Source organism: Alexandromys fortis, unplaced genomic scaffold (genome assembly GCF_014885135.2).
Source record: "Alexandromys fortis isolate MF-2015 unplaced genomic scaffold, M_Fortis_MF-2015_v1.1 scaffold_155, whole genome shotgun sequence".
In the NCBI taxonomy this organism is placed as follows: domain Eukaryota; kingdom Metazoa; phylum Chordata; class Mammalia; order Rodentia; family Cricetidae; genus Alexandromys; species Alexandromys fortis.
In genome coordinates, this window is record NW_026068052.1 from 462095 (window position 1) to 489504 (window position 27410).

Sequence of the window (27410 nt, forward strand, 5' to 3'; positions counted from 1 at the left end):
CATTTTCTGTGGGGTTTTCAAAACCACCGTCAGGTGCTCTGCAGATATGCTGTGTGGGCTGTTGCCGAGCAAACTGTGACGTGACATGGAGCACTTCTGAGCAGCCAGAGGCTTCCGGGGGCTACACTGTTTTCCTTTCACCCTGGTTCCTGATAATATGTGCCCAGATGAGTGTCTTCAGCCCTGATAGTTGTACAAGACAGCACAGCGACAGCCCCTCCAGTCATGGCTACCATTCTTGCATGGACATTTTAAACCTCTGAGTATTCATACACACTGCAAATATAGATCCTAAGATAGTTGTGTCCAGCGCCCTATACTTAAATACCAATGATCTGTGAGATGTCGGCTCAGGGCTGCTGCTCAGCAATGAGGCCCAGACCATGAAAACACCATGGGTCTAGGATGGCTGTCAGTCATCTTAAATTCCCGTCTGGCTTGGAAATCGCCTTATCTCTTCAAGCCTTTGAATGGTGTGGGGAGCAACTGAAGCTTCTCACTGGGGGGGGGGTCCTTGACTTTGTTATGGTATCTTGAGGGTGTGAGAAGAAATGCTGTCTAAATCACCCTAATTTTGAGCCTCTCTATTATGAGAGGACTCAAGGGAAATACCGGAAATGGGGCATCTAAAGGTTAAACCTGAAAATACAGACAAAATGGCCCCAAAAGGTGGCATTAGCCAGGCTCTCAGAGGGTGAAAGATACCGCATGCTCCTTCTATTCGGCAGCTGCCGCTGAGGGTTTTTAGGGTACCCAGAGCCCCTCCTCACCACACCATTGCCACTCGTTGGTCTTCTCTTAGCCTTGTTTCTACTCTCATCCTCAGAAGGAGTGCAGCACACAGGCCATAAAAGAACACAGCTCGCTCTTTATTCAGGAGTCACATTTTAAAGATGCTCAGAACACACTTGTTACATAGTAGGTATTTGGCAAACCATTGGATGTTCTTCATCAGTTTCCTTCTTTCTATAGTAAAAAAAAGCAACCTAGGGTCGGGCATGGTGGTGCACACTGCCTTTAATCCCGGCACTCGGCGGCAGAGGCAGGCAGATCTCTGTAAATTCAAGACCAGCCTGGTCTACAGAGTAAGTTCCAGGACAGCCAGGGCTACACAGAGAGACCTTGTCTCAAACAAAACAAGACAAGACAAAACAAAACAAACATAAAAACAACCTGGGGGGCTGGAGAGATGACTCAGTGGCGAAGGGCATGTGTTATGATTGCAGAGGGCTTGAGTTCAGTTCCTAGCACACTTGACCTATGATTGATAGCTGCCTGTAACTACTGCTCCAGGGGATCTGATGTGCACACACATATACATAAAACTAAAATCCGGGGTTGGAGACATGACTCAATAGTTAAGAGCACTTGTTACTCTTGCAGAGGACCTGGGTTCAGTTCTCAGCACCCACGTGGTAGCTCACAAGCATTCGTAACTCCAGTTCCAGGCAGGGGATCCAATCCCTTCTTCTGACCTCCATGGGCATCAGGCACACACATGTTGCACATCCATATATACAGGCAAAACATTCATACATATAAAATAAAATAAATAAATCTAAAAAAATAAAAATAAAATCTTTAAAAAGAGAACATTTTGCTGGATGTGGTGGTGCACACCTTTAATTCCAGCTCTCCAGAAACAGAGACAGGTGGATGTCTGTGAGTTCCAGGCCAGCCTGGTCTACACAGCAAGTTTCAGGCCAGCCAGGACTACATAGTAAGACCCTGTCTCAAAAAAAAAAAAAAAAAAAGAAAAAAAAAAGAAAAAGAAAAAAGAAAAGAAAAGAAAAAGAAAAGAAATCAAAATCAAACCAAACAAAGCAACCCATCAGCAGAGCCTTTGGCCTAGAGATGTCACTTTTCTACAGAGCTTTCCTGCTTCCCCACCAACTTGAAGTGTGCTCACCAAAGCTAGAGCTGCTGCTGCTTTGGGTGCCTAACCACTGCACCACGGCACTGACGACAGGCTCATAAACTATTGGGTCAAATTCTAGGTCTCTTTTTCATTTACTTTTGTTTTTCTTTCTTGACAGGGTCTTGGGGATGGAAGAATGGTTAAGTGATTAGCACCTCCTGCTCCTCTAGAGAACCTGAGTTAGGTTTCTAGCACCCATGTCTGGCAGCTTGCAAACACCTATAACTCCAGCTCCCAGAGATTGGATACCCTCTTCTGGCCTCCAGGACACCTGCATCTGTATGGCACACACACACACACACACACACACACACACACACACACACACACGAAAAAAAAAAAGACAGAGCCTCAGGTATTCCAGGCATGCCTCAAGTTCACTATGTAGCTGAGGATAACCTCGAACTCCTGACCTTCCCTTTCCTATTCCTCCTCCCAGGTGTAAGTGGGCTGGACTATGCACCTCTGGGGTGACTTATTTTTTTAAGAGTCACTCTATGATCACTTCCCAGGTCCTCCCTGATGTTTTTGTTACTATATGCTAGTATCTTTGTTTCAAACAGAATAAAGAAAAGAAGCTATTTCCCAATCATGAAATCACTCAAAACGCACTCCTCTCCCAGCCCTTCTGTTAACCATTGCCCCCGCTCCAGTGCCAGGCACCACATTAGCCTATTAGTCCTGGCTTTGGGTCTTTGTGTGCACTACCCGCCCTTGCTCCTTCTGCACATCAGCCTGCCATGGGATGGCTCATCTCCCGATTTTCTCAGGGTCACTTTGAACAAATTCTATTCCTGGCTTCTGAGGTACCAGCAGCCTTGCCCAACTGTCATACTTGATGAACAGATTTCAAGTTCAGCACTTTGAGTCAGACAATAGAAAACCCCATGATGCTTACTAACCCTATGGGACCTCTTCCTGACTCCATCCCCCAGAGTTGTCAGGGAGCCACTAGTGACAGTCCCCGAGAGAAACTGATCTCCAATGACTTCTGCTATTCCAATTCACAGAAAAGGAAACCTGCATCCCTTGAGGGAAGGAGATTGGCCCTTCTGTAAGTCAACGGCGGCAGAGGCCACGTGTACTACATTTCCAAAGGAGAAAGAATTTCAGCAGGTCAGAGGTCAAGCCTCCCCTTAGCCCCCAGTCCGAGTTGGGGACAGGGTGATGACCATGGTAGTGGTGGCATCGGAGGAGGTGATGGCAGCAGTGGTGGTGGCCTGGTGGCAGAGGAGGAAGGAAGTATTATTTTTGCTGTTTCATTAGGAGGCCCGAGGCGATGACAGGTTTCAGCTGCAGGAACTCTGAGCGCTGCGGGCAGGAGGGTGGTAGAGCAGCATGGATTAGCATCAGAGAGGCTTTAGGCAGGGGGCCCAGGGCAAGTAGAACACAGCCCGGACTTGCAAGAGCTACCAGGCAGGAGGTCTCAGGCTGCTGGAGGATTGCGCTTCCAGCCTGAGCAGGCGCCTGGCTCCAGGGGTTGCTCGGGCAGGCCTGTGCACGGGAGGCAGGTTGGGAGTACTAACTGGATTTTTTATTTTTATATCAAGACACTGTGTTTAAAATTTTTACAAAGGACAAACTCCGTGGGTTTCCGTTAGTGTTTTAAGAACTTTTCTTAAAAAAAGAAGAAGAAGAAGAAAAAGCCAACAACAACCAAAAAAACCAAAAACCAAAAACCAAAAAAAAAAAAAAACCACCGCTGTTTTGAAAGAGAAATGACAGACACAAAGAGATTGTAAAGAAAAGGGGGCAAATTTCTGATATCATTTCCCCAAGGGCAGAGGCAGAACCCAGATTATATACCCAGAGGTCCAATAAGATCCGGGCCTCCACAGTACTTAGTTTACCGAACCTAGGCTCCCCTGGTCTAGCCAGGCTGACGCTGCAGTCCTCTACAGGGCCACAGCCAAGTTGGTGCTCTGTCCTTGATGGCCCTCCAGCCCCATCCATTGCTAGCCTCTTCCTCCTTTCACCCCATAGTCTTGCTCATCTGTTACTGTCTTGGAGGGTCCTTTTCCTTGGTCTGGTCGTATGAAGCAACACCGGGAGTCACAGAACCAGAGAGTCCTGATCTTCAAGCCCTCCCTTCCAGAGCTGCTTAGCATTCAACGGGCTGGAAAAACATTGGTTCCATTTTTTTAAAAAAATCAACAAAAACAAGACCCAGAGAAAAGACCAAGTCTGGGGGAGGAAGAGCTATCCTGCTCTTTAAAGCTCCCAAGTCTGCAGTTGGTTAGACGGTGCAGTTCCAAGAAGGCGAGCACCAAGGGGGTGTTCGGCTGTGGCTTTCCAGGGCCCCAGGAGTGTCTGGTCGGGTTCAGGGAGCTGGCTCCAGCTGCTATTCCATGGGCCCTTGGTACCAAGGACTCATATGTGTCCCCATTTGAAGGGCCTGTTCAGGTTCACTTCTGGATTTGTGTTTTTGTACATGCGGGTGCATGTCCACATCTGTCTGTGTTTGTGCAGATGGGTCTGCTGTAGGGTGTGGGTGCGTGCGTGTACATATATGTGTATGTGTGTGCATGTGTGTTTGTGGGGCTGGGAGGGAGGGGGCTGGGAGATGGGTTGTGCTCCGCGCTAGAGCTATACACGGGTAGTGGAGTGTGAGTGGGGCAGCCCAGTACTGTTGAACCCCGCGGCAAAGGTGTTATAGGGGTGCAAGGTCTGCAGCCCAACCAGGGAGTTGGGAATCATAGTGATGGTGTTGGGGGTCATGAGTGGGATGTCATCAGGGGACCGCCGCAGGGTCAGGGTATAGTCGGGCAATGCTGTGAGGCGCAGTGTGTCGTGGGGTGGGCCAGCCTCACATTCGTGGTGAGTGGGCCCCAACTGTAATGCTGCCAGCTCCTCCTCTGGAGCAGTTCCCAATTCAGGGGCACCAGTTCCCCTCTGGGGACTAGGCTGCCTCAGGGGCTCCTGGCGCCGTTTGTCCTTACGGTAATAAAGGGCAGCAAAGGCCAACACATTGAGAAACAGGAGGGAGGCCCCCACGGCAATGGTGACACTTAGTTCAGTGGAGTAGTCTCGAGGGTTCTCGACCAGGAGTGGCCCTGCATCCTGGTCCCCATTCCAGGACCCAGGGGCATTCTCATTGCTGTAGGCGGGTGAGATGGCTGGCCGCTTGGTGCTCCAGGTCTTGCCATTGGGCCTGCGAGTGATGTGGGAGCTGTGGGTGGTGTCCGGGGGCGGCACTTTGGTGGTCGTGGATGTATAGTGGAACATGTCATGCAGGTTGTACAGGTGGGGCACCAGGTGTTTCCAAAAGGCTACCTTGGTGGCTCGGTAATGATCACGAACCCTTGGTTTCAGCCCGATGTGAAGGTAGAGCTGGTCCCGGGGATTGTATTTGGACCAGGCCACTTCCTCAAAGCGGTTGGCCTTGGTGTGAATGAACTTGGTATCCTGGGGTACCGGCTTGTTGGGATCCCTGAAATACCACATTGAAACCTAGGGTCACCGTGCTACCTGGAGAAAGGAAAAGGCCCAGCCTCCTTCCTCTCACACCCACCGCTCTAAAATTTCCCACCGCTCCCATGGTTTTCAGGGTCCTGTCACTGCCCCCCACTCCTTTCTTCGCCAGGGCTTGAACTAGTTCCCATGGCAGGCAGCATGAAAACCTCTCATTCTTCCCTGAGCTCATCCGCTGCCATCAGGCTGTGCTAATGCTTTGTCTTCTCACACGCCATTGAGTATCTATCAGTCCTTTCAGCTGCCCAGTTTTATCAAGAGCCCTTGGAAGACTCTTTCCAAGTACGCGTTCTTCCCCTTTCATATTGCCTTTGGCCAGCTAACCTTGACTCCCACGATTCTACCAGTAATGCCTTCCTGTTCAGCTCAGATGCCTCAACAGACACAATTATTGTTTGGTGGTGCTGGGTACCAGGGCCTGGGGCATGCAGAGCAAGAACTCTACTATCTCCTTCAACAAAAAGTTGAAGGAGGGAAAATAGTGCAGAACCGTGACAAGAAGGGGAATAAAGGTGTTACCAAGCAAGATCTAGGGACTTGCACAGGAAGGGAGGTAATAGAAGAGGTTAGGCAGAGGAGCATGCTGGGGTCCCAAAGAAGACACCCCATTTTCTACTCACCCAGTCTTGGCAAAGTTGGTCCAATAGGTCATAACAACAGCGCTGAGCATAACGTCATTCTTGGAGAAGTTGCAGGGGAAAAGGTCAGTGGGACCTACCATAGGGACACCAAAGACGTAGGGCACTTCATCCCCATGAGCTGCATCTGACCACGCGGGCTTCATGAGGCTCTGGCAGTGATGGTAGAAGGCGTAAAAGTAGGTAGGTGAGCCATATCGGGCATGCAGATCAGCCGTCACCACTGAAGGTTCCACCCACTGGTGGTCAGTGAAGAGCGCCACCAGGGTTTTACGGCGGGTCTCAGGGTTGTCACGATCTGCCCAGTCTGTGTACATAAACTTGATGGTCTCCCGCAGGGTGTCCTTACCCTCAGGGTAGCCATACAGATTGTCCACAAAATTGGAGACAGAGTAGTCAAAGTCAGTGCCCGAGACACCATCCTCAGGGTCTACCACCCCTTCTACAAACTTGAGACCCTCACCCTGGTTGACACCTAGCATGATATCATAGTTGAGGAACTCTCCCTGTTCCATAAGGATCTCAGGGTCATCAGGAATAACATCACCATCAATCACAGGGCCAAAAGCCACATGGTAGCGGGCTGGCTGAATGTCCTGTTCTACCAGCTCCTTGGCGCTCTTTTGTCGAAGACAATCCACCATATCCACGGTGTCCAGCACATTACAGCCCACTTTGTCTGCCAGCAAACTGGTGTACTTCACTGGTTGGTAGTTCACAGCCCAGCTAGATAGAGCAGAGCCACTTTGGATGATGGCCCTCTGGAAAAGCCCTATAGAATACAGGTGGCACTGGGTCAGAGCTGTCATGTCACATATGACCATAAAACACCTTTTATCCTTTCTCACTGAGGTCACCCTCTGCTGTGGATTGGCTAGGAAGGAGGAGATGGCAGGGCAGAACCAGAGTGGGACTGCCGAGCTCCTTTGATTCCCTTCCTGTGGATCCCTCCCCCCACCACCCTGCCACACACAGTTTCCCAGTCCTGGTATAGGGGCTGGTAACTTGGGGGTTAAAGGAAATGCCAGGGAGAATTAACCCCTTGGGGCCCAGAAATGGGCCTCCTTATGCTCTTTCCTCTCTTTATCACTCGTTGTCTCTCTCTCTTGCTTCCTGCCCAGCTGGGCCCAGTTCTGTGCCAACGCACCACCAGAGAGCTGGCGCTTACACCACAAAGGGGTCTTTTTCATGAGAGATGAGAAATGCAGGCAGGAGAGAGCCCCACATTCTGGGAGTTGAGGGATGAATCCCAAGAGCAAAGGCCCTGGGGTCTGAGAATCTCCTGGCACGTGCCCTGGCAGTGTGGATTCTCCACAGATCCTCTTTTGCTGAAGCTATGGACATATCACATCCAGATTCCCCATAGCTAGAGGGACCCCCATCCCCCAAATTCAAAAAGAAGATTCCTCCAGCTCTCAAAAGAAAGAACTATCTTTCTCAAGGGAGAATTTGGCTCTCACGTACTCAGGGCCAAAGGAAAGATGCTTTTGCATGAGCAGAGAGGAGGAGAGAAGTATGGATTAGAGAGGGAGGGGGAAGAGAGAGAGGGAGGGAGGGAGGGGGGGAGAGCCATTTTCTCAGATCTCCTCCATGATACATTTATTAGTGCGGGGATGAAACCCAGAGCATCCCACGGGGTAGGCAAGTGCTTTGTCACTGAGCCACACCTCTACCCGGAGAGAACAAATCTTTAAAGAAGCCAGGTCTCTAGAGCCACAATCCCCCTTAAGATACACAGCACAGTGTTGTTCCAGTCAGAAGAGGTGCCAGGCCTCTCTTCAGACACGGGCACCCTTACAGCCAGTCATCTCAGCCTCCTCTAGGGGAAAAAGAGGACTCTGTTCTCTCTACTCTCACCTAGAAACAGATACTCTTTCTGGTGGTGCTGGGGATGTAACTCAGGTCTCCTTCCATTCATTCATTCATTCATTCATTCATTCATATTCTCTCCCTGTCTCTGTGTGTGCATGTGCGTGCATGCGTGTGTGTGTGTGTGTGTGTGTGTATGTGTGTGCACGTGCATGTGTGCCTTCTTTTTCTGAGACAAAGTCCTGCAGGTAACCCTGGCTGGCCTCAAACTTGTGGCAGTCCTCCTGCCTCAGTCTCCTAGGCACTGAGATTGCAGGTATGCCCCACCATGTCTGACTTCCCATTCCGTCTCTTTGCAGATGCAAGCGACACTTTGGTTTTCCATCAGTGTCATTTCTAGAGGGACACAGGGACATAGCTTCTGGTGCAGTAACAATGCTTCCTCGCATTCTGAGACAAGCCTTCTTCAAAAGATGGCCAGGCTTCTTGAAAGAGTGCTCCCTCACGGAGTCAATCTCAACTATAAAAATGTGTTCTCGCTCACGTTTTTCCTCACTTTAGAGAAGGGCACTTGTTTCAAGGACAATTTTTCTCCATAAGAAGCTCAGCTTTGCCTCTCAAAGATATATTGTTCTCTATAGTCTAGATGGAAAGAGAACATTCCCCTGCCTAGCAAAATAGGGCTTATGCAAGTCCTTCGGAAACTCACTGGCAGAGGGACCCACATCAGAAACAGGGTAAAAATGAGTGTTCTTTAAGTGAGGGGTAGAGCCCTGGAGGGAGTCTCTGGTCTAACAACGGTCTGTCTCCCTCAGAGCAGCCGATGTCCCAGGCCAGATTCTCACTTCAGACCCATCTCTCATGCTAGACCATTTCTCCTCTTGTTCAGACATTTTCCCCCAAGAAAGGTAGACAATGAGTGTTTCTTACACCTAGAAACCAATTTTCACCTTAGATTTTGACTCTGAAGTAACATGCCCTTCGTACGGAAAGATTTCCTCGCCTGTAAGGAACTATTGTCCCTTCAGAGAGGCGTTCTGTTCCCACTCTCCCAAATAAGCCTCCCATGTGAGCCGCACATCGTTCTCAGGGTGCAAATGGAGATTATTCTTCCGCATGAGGAGAAGTAGCTCTCCTGCACGAACAATTGCCTTCCCACCCCCTCCCCCTCAAGGGACATGGAACTGGTGGCAAAGGCCTGGTTGATTCTCCTGGGCACATCTGGGATCTGAAGCCAGGCATTCTGGGGCCTGGGATACCTGGAACTCAAGGTGTACCAGCATCAAACTCTTCTACATTGGTCCTCAAGAGCTACTCACCCTCAGAATGATGAGACAGTGTGAGGAGGCTGACACAGGATGCACCAATACCCGAGCCAAAGACCGTGATTCGACGGGGATCTCCTCCAAAGAAGGCAATATTCTCACTCACCCAGCGGAGGGCCTGGATTTGGTCAAGGAGCCCATAGTTGCCCTTGGCAGCCTGATCCCCGGTGCTCAGAAAACCTAGATTCAACAGAAGGCAGAGGAGAATGAGGGTGAAGGGACGCAGGACTTGGGTTATGATGACATGGAATGGATTTGGGAAAGTGTCACATGGAGGAGATGCATGCAGCCATGTAACACTTCCCACCTCACTAATGCTAACACAAACCGCTGCTTCTTTTTGCAAGGTCCAGCATCACCAATACAGGTAGGGTAAAGCCTCTGCTTCCCTCCCATGATCTGGTTTGGACAGAGGGGCCAGAGCATTTGAAGTGGTTGTTTCCTCTAGGAAACAACCGAAGGGCCTGCAAGTGGCCAGAACTCAGCATTCTCTGCCCTGATGTAGTATCTGGGGGTGTGATCCTGACATCAGGCAAGATACGGTGCAGAAAGCAAGGACCCTGGAGCCAAACAGCCCTTGGTTAAATTCAGCATCTTAGACATGTGGCCTTCAGCAAGTTATTTAAAATCTCCGGGCTGTAGTTTCCTCTTCTGTAAAATGAGGATAAAAATACCTCAAAGGGTTGTAGCGAGGATAAAATGAGCAGAAGGCAAGCACATGGTAGCGCTACAGTTACATTTTCCCCTTCTTTCTCTCTCTGAAGTGAAGAGCACACAGGCAGCACTCCCTAAGCTCGCCTTGCCCACCCCGTGCAAATCTGTCCAGCTCCAATTCTTCCCAGGGATTTGGTAAGGCCCCCTTCCCATCACTCTCAGGGCAGGTCCTCATTTCCCTTCCTCCAACACCTAAGCAATCAAAACCTCTAGGGGATGCAGCCCAGCGGTCTGTGTTAACAAGCTCTCCAGGTGCTGCTGACGCTTGCTAAAGTTGAGAAGCCACTGGGTCAGATCATCTTTTTCATCTGGTGGAGAGACGAGGAAGTCAGTGCACTGCGTTACCACAGAAACAGGTCTTCCCGCCCACCCACTGGGATTTGCTGCTGAGGAGACTACATGTCACCATGGAGACTACCTTCCCACCCACCTGCTGGGATTTGCTGCTGTGGAGACTTGTTACCATGGAGACTACCTTCCCGCCCACCTGCTGGCTATCCCACAGAGATGCCCTATATCACCCCCTCCAATTTTAGGCTGATCCTGTTGCCTCGGTTCCTCTATCTCCTCCTTGATCCCTGGGTTCCTTGGAAGACTCCGTCTATTTTCTCCTGCCCTAGGCTTCTGGAAGGGTCCTTTCCAGGTGGGTGTAATTGCTGTGCTCCTACACACTGGAAATCCAAACTTGGATTAGTATTCTTTGACTCTGCAGTTAAAAGCCTGTTCGCAGCACCTGGAATCAGCTTGGTTCAGGGCCATGTTAGAAGAGCCCACAGCTCGCAGAGAGCTGGCTGGCATTTCTGGCAGTCTGCAGGCAAAAGCTTAATTCAAATAGAGCAGAGCCAAGCAGGCAGAAACCACATCTCTGTCTTTCCCAGGTCTTTCTATGCCTAGCTTCTGCAAAAAAATTCATTTTACCATCTTTGAGGGTGTTATTAATTTTCTTTGGTAAAATTAAGTATGTAAGTAGTTATTAATTCCCCCCGGAACCTTGGCACATGTCTTTCATAACCCCAGGTTCCAGATAAGAAAAGGAGAGGAGATTAGAGTAAGCTTGAGCAACAGTAAGTAGAAGGACTCTAGTTCCTTCAGATGGGGCGGGGTGGGCAGCATCTCTGTTGTGGGAGGTCCCATTCAAAAAACGCAAGTGACTCCCATGAATCTTAAAACCTATACTGGGCTGGGAGTGGTGGCAAAAAAAAAAAAAAAAACAACTAAGCAAACAAACAACAAAAAACCCTATGCCAGCCAACACCCATCTCAGCTACCTAAGCCTTGAGGTGTGCTAGCAAAATTTATCATGTGTCTGCCTTCTCTCCTCTCACTCCCTGTATTCATTTTTCCCTTCCTTTCACTTAGACAATAGCCGATTTGGCTTCAGTCTTTGTCAAGGCATGTTCAGTGAGATATGTTAAAGTTGTCTGTCCTTGCTGTGCATGGTTGGTGCACACTTCCATGGCACTCAGAAGGCATAGGCAGGAGAATTTTGAGTTCAAGGCCTCATGGAGTGAGTTTAAGGCCACCTGGACTACAGGGCAAGATCTTAGGGAGAAAGCAGGGAGTTGGGAGGGAGGGAGACAGAGTCACACAGAGATCTGCCTAAAAGCCCGAGTAGAGGGTTTGGCCATACCTCTGTTCCCTCACACCTCATGAGCTTCCAGAGAAGGAATAGTGATGTATGTGGCTGGGGCCAGCCACTGATCCTCACTGCACAGAGTTCTTCTTCTGGTACCCTAGCCAGCAGGCTCAGAAGGTGATGGGTTAAGAATGACTGACCAGGAGTGCACAAAGCCTTGCAGTCTAGGAAAGAAGCCACTCATCGATTGCTTCCTAGAATTGTGGCCATTCACAGAAACTGTGTGAGAATAAAGACTCCAATACCCGACTCCACAAGTTGTCAAAATAAATCTGAGTCAGCCTCCTTGAACCCAAGTTTATACTGCAGTATACATAAGCTGCTTGTCAACAGAAGATGGAGGAATCTGGCAGATTGTATCAAAACTAGGTATTTGTGTCACTCCAGGACTGTCACTCACCATGCAGTCAGTTTGCCTGGAAGATACCTGAGCAATGATGTGGAATTAAGTTAATTTTGGAACCCCGAATAAAACTTGGCAAGCCCGTATGTTCTCAGTATACCCACTACTTCTAGATATACCCACATCCTATATCCTGGAGGATTCCTTTTGTTTTGTTGGCCCCAAGCCCAGTGGGAGTGTCTCAAATAACAGCTACCCCTCTGGCTTGGCAGGTCAGGGGTTGGGGGAGATCTCCGGGAATTAACTTGCTGACATTCTCAAGATTCTTAGGAGCCGGGGTGATGGTGGCGCACGCCTTTAATCCCAGCACTCGGGAGGCAGAGGCAGAGGCAGGTGGATCTCTGTGAGTTCGAGACCAGCCTGGTCTACAGAGCTAGTTCCAGGACAGGCTCCAAAGCTACAGAGAAACCCTGTCTCAAAAAAAAAAAAAAAAAAAAAAAAAAAAAAGGATTCTTAGGGAAGCTTCTTCCATGGACTGGCTGTACTCAGTGCTCAGGAGATGCTGGTGGGAGGGCAGGCAAGTGCATGTAACTGGAGTCCAAAACTGGCCACCTGCTTTTTTTTTTAAATATACTTTGGAAAACAAAACAACAGGGCCTCAGCTACACAGCAAGCTCCCCAAGCATCAGGAACAAAGTCGTGTTCTACAGCGAGTGCCAAGAGACAAAAACATCTTGTATGCACCCAGAAGGCAGTCAGTGGCTTATCGATTATATTTGTGTTCCAGAACAGGCACTGAAGAGGATGTAGGGAGTGGTTGGGAACTCCTGACCGGATCTCAGCCCAGAACTCTGTCGAAGTGTGGAGTAGTGTTCTTTGTAACACTAATTGCTTACCTCAAGGATGTACTTCTCTGATTACCCAGATGAGAGGAGGTGCTAAAGTCAACGTTCTTAGCCTGAGTGCCATGGCTGAGCTTCAGGGGGCACTGCCAAGTCCTCTTTTTAACTACTAGTGTGCTGAGTGTGGTGATGTGTGCCTCTATTCCCAGTAGTTAGATGCATGGGGGGGGGGGGGGATCTCAAGGTTAAGGTTGCCTGCACTACAGGGTGAGACTTAGTCTTTTGTTTGTTTGGTTGGTTAGGTTGGTTGGTTAGTTGGGTGTTTTGCTTTTGCTTTTTTGAGACAGAGTTTCTCTGTGTACCAGCCCTGGCTGTCCTGGAACTTGCTTTGTAGACCAGGCTGGCCTCCAACTCACAGAGATCTGCCTGCCTCTTAAAGGTGTGTGCCACCACTGCCTGGCAAGACTCAGTCTTTAAAAACAAAAATTACGTGTGTGTGTCTATTGTTTTGATGAAGATCCATAATCTCAGAAGAGTGTAAGGAGTTCTCATAGAGAAGCTGAAAAGTAGAGTGGCTGAGGAGACGAGAGCGACATTCCGACCAGGACAGCACGGAGGGCTCCCACCAGCCACCGTTCATGCAGCCCACAGCTCCTGGCTGATTCCATGAAGACCTGGAATCCTACGGAGATCTGGTGTTTCCTCTCTGCCTCACGTCCCAGTGGCACTCCCAACTTCTTTTCTCTCATCTGTCATCTTATTCTTTTCCTTACTTTCACCTCACTTTCTTTCTCCTCCAGTCCTTTCTTTTCTTCCGTTCCTTGCCGCTCTGCTAACATAGCATCAGCTCATATGCTTAGTATTCTCTGCACATCCCAGGACACCTTGTAAAATGCACTCTCGTATTTAGAATTCCTGAAAGCCACTGAATCGAGTATTTTCTTTTAGTTAGAGGAAAGAAATTAGCAAATTACTTTGGGCCACTAGTTACTATGTGTGGATGTATGTTGTCTGTCTCCGGTTACTGTGTGTGGATGTATGGTGTCTGTCTGCGGTTACATTTGTGCCTTTGTTGCTCTTTCAGAACTGTGTGGCCCTGGTGTGTGAATTTACAGTCACCTCTGTGGTACAATGACACTTAGATCCCCTTTCTCAACAGGAGCCTTGCCATGGTGTCTGAGGCAGTACAGGAAGACAGGGGGACATGGAAGAAGCATGAAATCTAAAGCCCATCAGATCATGAAGAGACCAAAGAGGTGCCCTACGTGTTCCATACCCAAGATCCCAGGGAGCCACTGAAGAAGACACAGTCTAAAGCACTTTTCAGGCGTATCATTTCCCCAGAGGTTTGGTATTTTTTTCCTTTGTTTCTTGTTTTGTTTTGTTTTTTTTTGAGATAGAGTCTCACTATGTAGGCCTGGGTATTCTAGAACTCGATATGTAGACCAGGTTGACTTTGAACTCACACAGACCCACCTACCTGTGCCTTCTAAGTGCTGGAATTAAAGGCATGCACCACCACACCTAGCCTCATTTCTCCAGATTGACACCAAATAGGTGTATATCCCACACAGACTTGTGGGTAAGTCAAGAGGAGACTGACATTCTGTGCATATAACCCCACCCAGAAGCAAAATGCAGGGCCATGGGGGCTGCTGGGCCTGGAACTGGCAAAGCAATATAGGCAAATTCAAACAAGCTCCTGCCCAGCAAGCACACGAACCACTGATTCAACATCTGGGTCCACAGACCCCCACAGAAACCCTGAGGACACAATCCCCCGGGGAAGAAGATGACTTCCTCATGCCACCACCAGAATATGGAAGCTGGATGACCATCTAAAAGGGAGCAAGGGCCTATATGCTCTGTAACCTCCTCTGGGTGTTTGTTTACCTCAAGACTTTGGCTACCGATGGGTCCTGGCAGTCATCAAAGGAGGCATAAACAAGATAGAGAAACAGCCGAAAGCACCCAAACAGCCAGAGTATGTGGTAGGTAGGATCCATGGTGGTACATGGGGAGGGGCTTTGGCAAATCCATGTGTGTGGGTATGGATAGGTACACATAATGGCTAAGAGTGAAGAGATGAATGTGTGTGTACACGAGGGAGTCTGAATGTGGCTAGGGTAGATAGAAGTGTGTGTGCCGGGTGTGTGTGCACAGATGCAGCTCTAGGTACAAGGATGTATGAGTATTTGAGCGGTAAGGGGTGAGCACATGTGTATGTATTGGGTATATCTTGGCAGAGAATATTTGGGAAGACTGTGGACATGTGCATCCAACTAGGTATGTGGAGGGAGGGATCTATTTGGTGTGCATGTGTGAGGGGTTATATGTCCAGTGAATTGGAATGGTAACCGGTGTGGAAGCAGAGGGTGTGTGTGTGTGCGTGCGTGTAGCTGTAAATTTGTGGGGTGGGTGCTGTGGACACGTAGGAAGCTAAATGCATGCAAAGAGAAAGAATGTTGGTTTGTGCTGTATAGAGTAGGAGAGAGAGAGGTGTATGCATATGTGAAGTACATCATGTGTGAAGTGGGCCATGTGGGAGGATACAGATGTGTGCGTGTGCATGTGTTGTATGTGGTGTGTATGTAGGGCTAGTGGAAGGCATAGCTATGTATACATAACTATGTGGAATCTGGGTGTGGCTGTACAGAGTCTAGATGTTTATGTAAGGTGTCAATAGAAGGGCAGCAAAACTTGCGACTCTGGGAGTGTGTGGTATTTATGGCGTGGCTGTGGCTAAAAGATGCAGCGCAGCATGTTTAAGAGTGTGTGTATATATAGGGAAGGTGGGAGAAGTCTGTGCGGGGTGTGCATGTGGAGCATATAGTGTGTGGGTCTGTGGATATGTGTGAGAGAGACTGGATGTGTCTCGCTCTGTGCGGGTTGTGTAGGAGGAGGCTGGAGCTGTATGCGCATGTGCTTCAGGGAGCGAAAAGTATTTGTATGCGTGGGAGTGGGTGGATGGACGTGATGTGTGAGTGTATAAGGGTGTGTGGATACAGGGTGGATTAGAAGGCATATCTGTATGTGCATATGTACTTAGGACTGTGAAGCTGGGTGGGTAGCCATGAAGATAAGACTCCAGAAAAAACTAACAGGGCCTACAAAACCCAGCCAAGCAGAGGTCTGGTAATAGAGGCCTGACTTGAGAGTTGGTGCAAAGTTTAAACCATACCTGGTGGCCCATGCCCAAAATCTCAGCACTGGGGAGGTGGAACCAGGAAGACCAGGAGTTCAAGACCAGCCTAAGCTATACCCTGTCTAACCCCACCTTTTAAAAAAGTATAAAATTTGAATTGAACTTCCATTGGCATCTAAATATTCTGAAATGGGGCCTGGGGATGCAAGAAAGCCCCTGGTCACTGGTCATTAACAGCAGTTAGAGAACCAACTTCCCCCGAATTCTTTTCCCCTCCCTTCAAAGCCAGCCTTCCTTCTAGGCACCTGGCAGAGAACCATACCTAGCACTCCGACCCGATAGTTGAGGGTGATGACAATGACGTTGCCATAACTTGCGAGAACGCTGCCATCAATCATGTTGCCTGTCCCTTCCATGTAAGAACCTCCGTGGATGTAGACCATGACAGGCTTAGCACCACTGTCGCGGATGTCTGTAAGGAGAAGGGGTGAGACACAGGCTAGGTAGGATGCCCTTGCTCCCCTACCCCCGCCAGCCCTGGGGGGGGGGGTGCGGGCAGCAAAGCTATTCCAGGTGCCAGGACACCACCGCCATCTCTGAGGGCAGGACTCACAGGGCTGCTAGGCCCAGAGTTCAAGTACTGGCCAGAGAGCTGAACCTGTATAATATTTTGAAAGATTTGAGTTTCAAGCACCCCCCAACTGAAAATGGCCCTGTGGGCATAATTCCTCTGGCCTGGGTGACCACAGCTGGCTTCTGGGATAGTAAGGAATAACAAGGGCTTGGTAATCCCTTAGCAGCACCAGGTGAGTTCCTGCCCTGCGCACCCAGGAGTCCTGGGACCTGACATGGCTTTAGAAAGCAGGAGCTGGGGAGCCCTGAAACCCCCAGGACTAGACCAGTTACATGGAAAAACGGCCATTGGCAGCAGCTGGATCCCCCCCAGTGCAGACAAAGACGAAAAGGGTGGGGAGAAGGGGTGGCACAGGGAGAGAACAGGAAGGTGGGGAAAGGGGGGGAGTAGATGGTAGAGATGGGGTGGGGGAACCTTATAGACATGGTTTCTTAACCACATGCCCGTATCCCCCATTCTTCCTGGGCAAACTTAGCTGGAAACACTGGGGTGGAGCAGAACGTGGCATGAGTTAAGATGTAGAAGTCTCTACTCAGGCCAGTGCCTGAGGGCTCAGCAAGGGGTCCTCCCGAGCCCAGTCAGCACCGTGTTGGGCTGGAGCAGTCAAGAGAAGGCTCCAGACCCGACCTTGGCTTGTCTGTCACCTGTCAGTCTGTGAGCTGGCCCACTCTCTGCCACACCGGCACAGCCCTGCCAGTCACCAGTGAATCCCCTGAACTGCCTGGCCCCTCCAGGGCCTCCAAAGGGGCAGGCCCAGAGCATGGGTGGAGAAGGGACTGCTCTCGGCTGCAGCACAAACAATCTTGTTACCTCATGGAGGAAGGCTGGTCCCATCACTACTCAAGAACCTTAGTCCATCTACTGATGGCTGTGGTATCTGGGCCACAGCCTGGCTCATTAGGCCACAGTTTTTCTGGTTCTGTCCCCAACCTACTGCAACCTCTGGCCCTGTGGCCATCTTTCTTCTGGGGAAGAAAGCTGGGAAAGTGCTAGCCTTGAATGTCCCTCCCTTGCCCCTTGGGGTATCCTAGCAGGGCCACTCTCCCGGGAGCTAGGCTCCTCATGAGACCCAGAGGCCTCCTTAGTGAATCCCAGACACCCAGTCACCACCCAGTTTTACTTGTGCCTCCTCCCACCCTCCCTGGCCCTGCTTGCCCTTCACCATTTCTGCTACCACATATGGGCAGGTGCCCATGAATCATAGAAGATGGGAGAGGGGCAGAAGCCAGGGCCAGGAAGACACCCTCCCTATGGCTCTACTTATGGTCAGTCTCCTGCTCCTGCCAGCCGTATCCATTACCCCAGAAGTCCCAGTGGCCAATAAGGCCAAAGACGAAGGAACAGCCCAGCGGCTTTGTACAGGAACAGAAACACACCAACGGACGGACAGACAGACAGACGGGGCTTCTCCCCATTGAGAAGGGGAGGGGCTCTGTGCCATGCACCAGCCGCCGCGCCCTGCAGCCCCCAAATACCTTCATCTTCATCCCCGTCATTATCCGCTAAGTCCTCGCCCTGTTTCTTAGCGCCGGATCCTGGGGACCAGACACGGGGAGACACAACAGCACAGAACAGAGAACAAAACAGAGAGAGAATTCAAAAACAGCATGACTGCAGTGTGGCCCAGCAAGCCAGCTCTGGGCCTGGGCCCAGGACAGGCAGGAGGGATGGCAAGAACTGAGGGAATGGGTGGGCTGAGGCCCAGACCTTCATCAGGATGATGGTGTTGCAGGCCTCTGCTGTGCTGACCTCCCTACACCTCCCTGCCCCGCCTCCCTGTCCCCAACCAAGTTCATTTAGTTAGGAAGGAGGTAGCAGCAGGTGGGCTGGGGCACAGAGCCGGAGGCCCACTTGTGGAAACTTCAATTCGGATGGATGGAAGGGCTGCATGTGTAGCACAGGCAGGCTGAGCTGGAGGGCAGGGAAAGGTCCTGAAGGTGAGGAGTGACATTGCCAGCATCTGCGGATATCTATGTGATATACTTAGGGCGGAAGTGATTACCCGGGACCCCGGGTCTGAGCTCCCAGGTCCCAGTGGGCAGATTTGAGCCCGGCCTCAGCTGACCCTGATTCCCGCAGGAGAAGATGGGAGATGAAATTTTTCCTCTGGCCTTGTTCACTGGGCCCCCCCTGCTCTTGATAATGGTAAATAGGAACCACTTTTAAGAGCAGCAAGTGTTGCTCTAGGAGAGAGCCAGAGGGGGAGGAGAGGAGGGGAGGAGAAGGGAATGGAGGAGGGAGGGAGAGAGGAGAGAGAGAGAAAGAGAGAGAGAAATGGATCCTATCATATGCTGAGTACTGAACATCTACCACACGCCAGACATATTCTACTTCTACTGCTTGATCCTCACATCCCAGTGAGGTCGGCATCATTTTTATTCCTCTTTCACTGATGGGGAAACTGAGGTTCAGAGAGGTAAAGTGACTTGCTCAAGATAACACAGCTAGGAAGTGCTAGAGTGTGGATCAAACCCAGGTCTGCTTGACTCCGAAGCCCTTATGGTCTTTCCACTGCATCATGCCACCTCTCAGGGGTGAGGGAAAGGGAACGAAGAAATAGATGAGAGAAGAGGTGGAGCATGACAGGAGAGGAGAGAAAAGAGACTAGAGGAGGAAGGAAGGGATTTAGGACCTGGGAGGGTTGGCTGGCACCATTTCTAGTTCTGAGGAGACTAGAAGAACATCTGAGAATGTAAAAAGACACAATCTACTACTGCCTGCTTGCTGGTCAGTGTCAAAATGGAAGTAATTCTGCTGGTACCACACCTTACCCTCTTGCTTCCATGATCACAGATACCTTGAACCTGGAGCAAGCAGAGGGCCCTCTTTCTCTCTTAGTCTGCACTCTGGTGACTGAATATCCTTAGAGTTATCAATCAAAACAGTAACAACCCTCATGCTACAAGATGCTTTTCCAACTCGGGCAAAAACCCAGCTCTAGTAGAAATAACCTCTGGCTTCCTGAACTTCCGGTGGTACCTACTGTCTTAACATGTTAGCTCAGCACCTGCTGGTCTTGCCCTCAGAATCTCAATGAGACATGGCCACACAGTGAATCAGCCACCCAGCAGGATCACTCCTTCCTAAACATAAATTCCTTTCAACTCCATGGAGGCAGGGCTAGGGGCAGGTCCTTCCCAGGATACCCTTCACTTCGGGAACTCCTTCTGCGAAGCTCTGGGGGTTCTTGGCTTGTTACATCACCCCAACCTTGCCCTAGTCTCCCGTGTACAGATGTCTTTGCTCCTTCAGCATGTCCTTGATGAACAATTCCTTGCTGCCATGGCTTTACCAGGTATCACCCCCAGACATGGCACCATATAGGATCCTACATAGGCCACCCCAGCCGCCCTGTCCTGTACATTTCACACACACACACACACACACACACACACACACACACACACACACACACCCTGTGTGCCCAAAGAGGCAAGATTTGTAGCTTTTTCAGATGGCTAACAGGCCCAGGATAGGGAACTAATTTGAACAGCTAAACAAATAACCTGCCCTATCCTATCTAAAGCCCCCTTCCCAGTGCCTACGGACTTAAGAAATCCAGCAGAGCTGTAATACCAGCCTAGGAGCTTCTTCCGAACAATGATTAGACTCTGTTCACATCCCAGCAGCACCTTGCCCATCGTCCACAGTTAAAATTGGCAAAATATTCACACTGCGTGGTGGCTTCTAGTCAGCAATCTGGCCAAAATCTCAGTATGAGCTTGGCCTGCCCTGGGCTCTTCCTGGAGCCCTGAAAGACCTTCCTAAGCAGTGGCTAATAGTAATACCCATCTCTTCCTCACCCCACTGCACCCCACTAAGTAGTACCTCAGGAGAGCAGCTTCGAAACCCTTTCCCTAAATACACGTGCAGGTTAATGGAAGATTACAGCCACGATGGTCTTTCTGCCTTTCCATGTGGAAATGGAGGCTCTTAAAAAAAAAAAAAGGGAGACTGACCTCTGAGCCTGGGCTATATAAAGAGCTCATGGCCAGCCCAAGCTGCATGGCAAGACCCTGCCTCCAAAAGCAAAACAAAACACAGCAAAGGAAAGAAAAACGAGAGAGAATCAAAAGAGTGACGTATGAGCTGGCAGCGGAGGCTAGGTCACAGGGGTTGTGCTTCCTAGGCCAGCCTTCTTGCTGCTGGGGGCAGACGGTGCTAGAGAAATCCTTCATTTGCATGAGAGCCTTTGCTCACTTCCTACTGCGCAGGAGGGGCCTGGGCTGGACGTCAGGAGAGGTAAAACACTGTTCTTAAGGGCAGCGAGTCGGACTCCCTTCTCCAGTGGGCATCAAAAGCCCTCCACATCAGGAGCTATAGAATGTGCTGATTCTACGGCTGTCCTTAGAGATTCTCATTCAGTACGGAATTCTCCCAAGAATCCTGATGACACGGGAGGAAACCCTGCCCTAGAGCATCAGAGGAAAACAAAGGCCAGGCTTGCCATAGGCTTGTAAGGGTTGAGTTGTGGTTGTCGTTGTTCCTTAGGCTGTTACCAGAGTCAACTGACCCAACCCAGTCACTTCTGATCCTATGCTTTAGGGAGGTGGCATTGGCCAGGTGGAAGTTGCCTTCATGGGCTACAGTGGAAAGAACATTCCCTGAGGGCTAAGAGCCCTAGGTTTTGGCCTCAGATCTGCTCTAGACTGGCAACAGGGCCTTGTGCAGCAAGTCACTCCCCTGGGCTCGGTTCCTCATCTGTAAAATCGGAATACTGCTTCCTGCCTTGCTTGCTTCCCTAATGTGGAGAGGGATCTATGAGGTAAATATAAGAACCCTGGCAGAAAACATAAAGTGGTGTGCAAACAGGAAACACTGCAATATGGGGAAACAAATCCCTTCATCAGGAGGGTGAATCTCAAACTGGCTTTCTTTAGAGTCTCCAGTGTGCCGAGGTTTCCAGTTTCTGCCACGGGAGTAGCCTGACTCCTTCAGCTCTGGTCAGAGGTGGTGAGGCAGGGACAGGGTGGGCGCTACACAAGAGCAGCTAAATCTGTGTACCCGAGTTTCTCCTAGGTTTCAGTGGGGGAGGGTCAAGTATAGACCTTCAACCCAGGACTGAGTACTGGAGAGATGGTCCTCATATCTGCACTGGCTGCAGGGGAAGGTGGAGCTTCTGGCTCCATCTTGACTGCTGGCTTTCTTCTGAGGTGTTACCAAAAGAAGCGCTGGGTCTATCTTCGGCACACTCCTTAGGGAGGCTGGGAAGATTAGAAGCAATGGGCTTTCTGCTTCTGTTCTGAACCTGCCTTAGGCAAAACAGCCAGGGCCCTTGGAGGAGGTGGAACCTTAAGCCTGGGACCTTAAGTCTGCTTACAACCCTCTCAACCTGGGCTACTTGAAGGAAGGCTGGGTCCTCAGGGGCAGGGGCAGGTGGGCAAGCAGCCCTCCCTCTCTCTCTCTCTCCCTCCCCGCCGGCTCGCTACCTACCTCCTTTCCTACAAATTTTCTTGTTGGGCTTTCGGGCGCATTCCTTGGAAATCCGCTTTACTGTAAAATGAATAAAAAACTAAAAAATAACAGGAGGCCTCTGCCCAGGGGCATGCATCCCCCCCACCCAGGCCCCAGGAGCTGAGCTGCTCTGCAGCGGCGGCGCATGGCAGAGAGCCTGTCCCACCATCTCCTTGTTTCTGTCACTTACCTTAATGTGACCCCCGCGGGAGGAGGCATCAGCTAGTGGAAGAGGAGGCACCTAAGCATCTCCAACCAGGCTTGCCCCCCTGCCCCCCACACACACCCAGCTCCCTCAGCCACACACACCTACCACCTTTTGAAGCAGGTGGAAATGGCAACAGGGGGGCCTGGTGGAGCCAGCATCCTCCCGCGGGCAGCTGCCAGCAGTCACCCATACTCCCCCAGGGTACCCCCATCCAGCACTGGACCTAGACCTGTCAAAGCTCTCAGGCCTGGCCAGCCCCCTTCTGGCACCAGCGTCACTCATACATGGGAGCTCGGACAATGCTGGGAGAGGAAGAACAGGGAGGGGAAAGGCCAAGCGGAGTGATGGTTAGAAGCATCTTCACAGACAGACAGACGCATGCTGCAGGGCACACAACCACATGCAAGCCACAAACACAACAGGGCAGGCGGGAGGCAAGGAGGGCACAATGCCTGGCCGCAGCACTCACCATCTTCCGTGGGCACATAGACATTCAAGTAGAGGCAGTCTTCATTGGGCTCCTGGATGTAAGTAGCGACGATATCCAAGTTGGCAGTGAACCAGACTGGCAGCATAACTTCGGGCACAGCTGTGTGGATGTTCTGGGGGCACACTGGGGGAAAGTGTGTGGCGTTCCGGATGCCTGACCAGGATGGGGGTGGTTCAGGGGGCAGGAAGCGTTTCTCGCCGATCGGGGGAGCTGCGTAGGGTACCCCCAGGTACTGGTCCACAGGACCCAGGATCTCACTGGGCAATGGTACTCTGGCACCCCTTAGCTTCCCAAAGTGAGTATTGACTGTGGGTGCTGGGGCCTGTGTACTGGCCCTCAGCACCAAACTGAGGAACCACAGCGTGAGACACAGACTCCGGCCAACTGTGGGCGTGGGGCTCAGGGACAGCAAGGGCAGGCCAAACTGCAGCCACATGTTCCGGGCAGGGGTACTGGCAGGAGAGGCAGACTCCGGGGTCACAGCATCAGCCCAATAGGCAGCCCCTTCATGGCCACACTGACTTGAACCTCAAAATTGAGCTCTCGAGGGACACCTACAGGTGCCCAGCAACGCAGAGAGCAGGTCGTCCAAGCACCACCACTTCGAAAGAGGGCTCCCTTAGGGCCAGACAGGCCTGTGGAAAGAGGGAAGCATGTGTCATCCAAGATGGTCTGTGAGGGCTGGACAATCAGTCTTTGGGAACCTGGTGGGCATAGCCTATTTTCCCACAATTAGAGGTCTCCCATGCCCAGGGTTCCGGGCACTCACAGGCGACCCATTGCTTTTCAAAGCTATTTTATGTGCCTGGCCATGGTTGGGGGAAAAAAATCTAAGGAGATGAGCAGAGTGTGGTCATTGCAAATTCAGTTCCCGACTCTGGCGCCATCATTAGTGGAGTTCACCATGGTCTTCTGGAGTCAGAGCATGCAGTGATAGGAAGAGCTGGAAGTACGGCTTCCAGTATGGCTGCCAACTTCATTCCAGTACAAGAAAATAAAAGCTGCAGCCAGGCAGAGGGTCCCACCGAGATATGCCCTTTCCCCTCAGGCAGGGCAGGGAGCACCACAGCTATTCCCCTAAGTCCAAAGACCCTTCCCCGCCCCTCCTTGACTGTTCTCCCCAGCCTCCGCAGCTGCCAAGTCCTTAAACCTTCTAGCTCTTCATTCACAGCCAATGCTAGAACCAAAGGCAAAAATCCATCTACTGAGCAAGCTAGGCATTGTGGATGCTAGTCTAGTGTAAAATAAACAACAGGGTGTAGGGACATACACTTGGAACTCATGAAATAAACTCACAAAGACTCAAAGAGGGAGTGAGGGACCAAGCCAGGATCATAGACACTGCAATATTCACTGGTAGAGACATACATTCCAAACCCACAGAGATCCCCTCATTCAGTCCCACATTCCAAAACAGACTGCCTCACAGAGCCAGAGCCTCACAGTGATACATTCACACACACAGAGAGACCTACTGAAACAAAATCACACATACCCGCATAGGTAAATATTCAGACACAAGCGGCATAATGGTGACACATAGGTGGAGACAGAAACAGAAATAGCAACACACTCAGACACACAGGTCTTCTGACACAGTTACAGTCAACACATATACACAGGCACACGGACATGTGTGTCCCGCATGGACACACATGCACACAATGAGCATGCAAGCACGCACTTGTACACACGCACACACAGAAGCACATTTAGTCCCCCCCCCCCCCGTTTCTCCCGCCTTCTGAGATTGCAGGCATGTTCCTTTAAGAAGTGGCTGAAGGGGTGGGGGAGGGAAATTGGGAACGACCGACCGGCAAACGGCCACCAAGGGAGGGGAATGTGTGTGTGTGTGTGTGTGTGTGTGTGAGAGAGAGAGAGAGAGAGAGAGAGAGAGAGAGAGAGAGAGAGAGAGAGAGAGGCAGGAAAAGATAAAGTGACTAAAGGGATGGGGGCTCAGAGGAAATGGGGAGCAAAGTATGGGGTGGGGAGATCCCAGACACTGCCCAGAATGCAGTGAAGAGGAGAGGAGGAGGGGAAGGGGAAGGAAGGGGTAGAGGGAGGTGGGGCAGGAGGGAGTGGGTGGGTGTGTATATGGGGGGGGGTAGTCCGCAGCTGAGTTCACACAATCCCCCCATTCACCGTCTCCATGGCAACTCTGGGGCACAGACCGCTCATTCACACGGCTTCCCTGCCAGCACCCCCCTCCGTTAACCCCCTAGATGCTGCCCCCACCTCATAAATTCCATTAACCCTTTCTAGAGGCCTTCTTTTCCAGTAACCCTTCGGTGCCAAATGCCAAATTCCCCTATTGAGTCAGTTCGCTGCAGCCCCTCCCTCTGGTGAACACCTAGACAAACCAACCGACCCCCAAATGCCCTCTGTACCCTAGGACCCACTGTGAGTTCCCAAGGCCAAGATCTCCATTCTGGTCCAACTTGCAATTTGGGAGAAGACAAGGGGAGGCAGCAATGCTAGGATGAGAATGGCATCTAAGGGGACTTTGGGGGCTGGAGCGGTATTGGGTAAGGGGCATTGTGTTGGAATGGACCAGTGTTGAGAACTGCAGAATTGGGGGCTATGTGGGTTTGGAATGGTATTGGAGGATGAAATTGCCCTAGAACGGGGAGGATAGAATAAAGGCCTCCGTTGGGTGGGGGGGCTGCAGAAAGTGGGGGAGGGAACCTGGCTATAAGATGCGATGATGGAAGGGGGATGGGGGTGCACTGCAGGGGAGGGGGTATTGGCAATGTGCAATACTAGAATGGGGCTGGGGGCTCTCATTAGGGGTATTTTGGTGAGCATGCAGGCTGGACCATAGAAAGAGGGACCATGGGCGGGAGGATGATAGGGATGCAGGATTTAGGGAGGAGGTAGAAGAGAAAAGCAAAGCGAGGGAGGGTTGGGAGGTCAGGGGTACCTATGGAGAACATGGGGTTGAGAAGGACGGGAGCCACTGGCTGGGGAGGGTGGAGGGACCCGGGATTGGGAGGGGACAGGATTGGGGAAAGGTATGGGCAGCTAGAGGATGAGAGACCGGAGCAGGCGGCCTCACCTGTTCCCCAGGCGGCTGCAAACGACTGAACCCGGCCAAGGACCACCCATATCGCCTCCAGGCCAAGGGCTCCGCACCCGAATCCCCGAGATCAGCTCTCCGGCAGCCTGGCTGCTGTGCCCGCGCACCGAGGGGGCGCGCTGCGCGTGCCCGGACATGGGGGGCGCGGTCCCTGGCATTAACTCCTTTTGTGCCAGTGATGGCTCAAGTCCTGGGGCATGGCCCAATACCCCCATTCCATGTTCAAGCAAGCTCTGCTCGCACTCTCCCTACCCCCTCCACACCTCATATCCCAAGCTATCAGACAGGTAGATGATCTTCCAGGACTGCAAGTCCAAACTTTTATCTGCAAAGCTTGAGACCTTGACACACAGGGAGAAACTGAGGTACTGTATGCAGAAAATCCGTTTCTTGCCACAGAGACCTCACTTGGCAGCTATCACCTCTCCTCAGCCTCAGCATCACCCAGGCAGCAAGCACCAGTGGGGCTGCTTCACCCTCATCCTGTTACCCTCCCAGAGGTCAATGTCATCCACTTCTGCTTCTACTAAGGCAGATTAGACTCCGACTGCCAGCATACTAGTTGCCTGACCATTGTGGCTTCTACCCCAACCCCAATGGCCAATGTCTTTACCTAGCTTCTGTATGTAATGTACTTAGCACCCAAATCCCTGCTGAATGTCCTTTATCTTAGGCAAACTTCTACCTACTAGGGCTCCAGGACTATTTATGCCAGGATAGAGTCAGGAAAAATATGCTTCACATGTGTTGGCTTTACCATACCTGGGAGCCCCATTCCTTACTCACAACTTGGACAAATCCCATGTGTAGGAGAGCTTTGTGGGCTCAGAGGGACTTTTAAAATGAACTTGGATGTTGACTGACTGGCCTTTTAGCAGCATTCTGAACACTTCCCAGTGATAGGGTGCAACCACAGCTGGAGGGTCTCCTCCAGCTCTCACTCAACCACCTGGCTGGTGTAGTCCTTTACCAGCCCCAGCTGGGTAGACCAGAAATCAGCATTGTCATAAAGCAATTGGGGTCTAAGGCCCAAGGCAGAGAGACCACAAAGACAGTGAGAACGGCCCAGTCCTTGTCCCAAAAGTGACTTGGAAGGAAGTTTTGAATTGGGAGCGAGCAACAGTTACCCTGGGAAACTGCCGAAGTGGGTTGTGTAAAAACATGAAGTTCCAGCAGCAGGCCAGAGAAGCAGGTGTGGCTTTTTGCTGGCCTCTCTTCCCACTAGAGATACTCTGGACTTCTGTCACCTATCTGACGTCACACGCCCCTGGAGAACAACTTCTCAGCCCAGAAATGTCACCTTTGGGGAAGTTCTCTAGCTAGCTTGGTGTATGATGGGGACCACATTATCATGGACAAAAGGAAAGGTCTGGCATCTCTGCCCCTACTCTCAGCTTGTCTAGGACCAAGTATCTGGGGTGTTGTGAAAGGATGACAGGGTTCCACCGGTTTCTCTCCGGTCTAATGAACCCCTCTTCTAGTGTTTTATCCGCAGTGGAGGACAGCTCTCAAGAAGCTGCACTGTTTAGCTGAGGAGGTAAGCCGCCCTAAAGGACTGAGGGTTTGGAGCTCACTGCAGGTTGCTTGAGCAGGAAGAAAGAATAGCAGTTAGAATTCCGAAATGGAGAGAGTAGAGTGAGCTGGGGGGTGGTAATATGGAAGGCATGAAGGCTGAGTTGTTCATCCTTTCCCTGACACTCTCAGAGG

At 51.0% G+C, this 27410-nt stretch overlaps 1 protein-coding gene across 4 annotated transcripts; it reads right to left on the minus strand.

Moving 5' to 3' along the window:
- Positions 1 to 848: 848 nt before the first annotated feature.
- Nlgn3 (neuroligin 3) lies at positions 849 to 27376 on the minus strand. 4 transcript variants are annotated; one of them, XM_050119639.1, is made up of 8 exons: positions 25683 to 27376; positions 22607 to 23262; positions 21909 to 21968; positions 17951 to 18010; positions 16164 to 16313; positions 9156 to 9341; positions 6010 to 6799; positions 849 to 5348 (listed from the first exon to the last, which is right to left on the minus strand). In XM_050119639.1, the coding sequence occupies exons 2-8, from the start codon at positions 23061 to 23063 to the stop codon at positions 4505 to 4507; spliced, it is 2547 nt and encodes an 848-aa protein (XP_049975596.1). In that variant the 5' UTR covers positions 23064 to 23262; positions 25683 to 27376; the 3' UTR covers positions 849 to 4504. The 4 variants fall into 4 exon arrangements, with proteins under 4 accessions (XP_049975596.1, XP_049975595.1, XP_049975592.1 ...); XM_050119638.1 differs by lacking the exons at positions 22607 to 23262; positions 25683 to 27376 and adding an exon at positions 22239 to 22268 and having other exon boundaries at positions 21909 to 22151; XM_050119635.1 differs by lacking the exons at positions 21909 to 21968; positions 25683 to 27376 and having other exon boundaries at positions 22607 to 23471.
- Between the last annotated feature and the right edge of the window lie 34 nt (positions 27377 to 27410).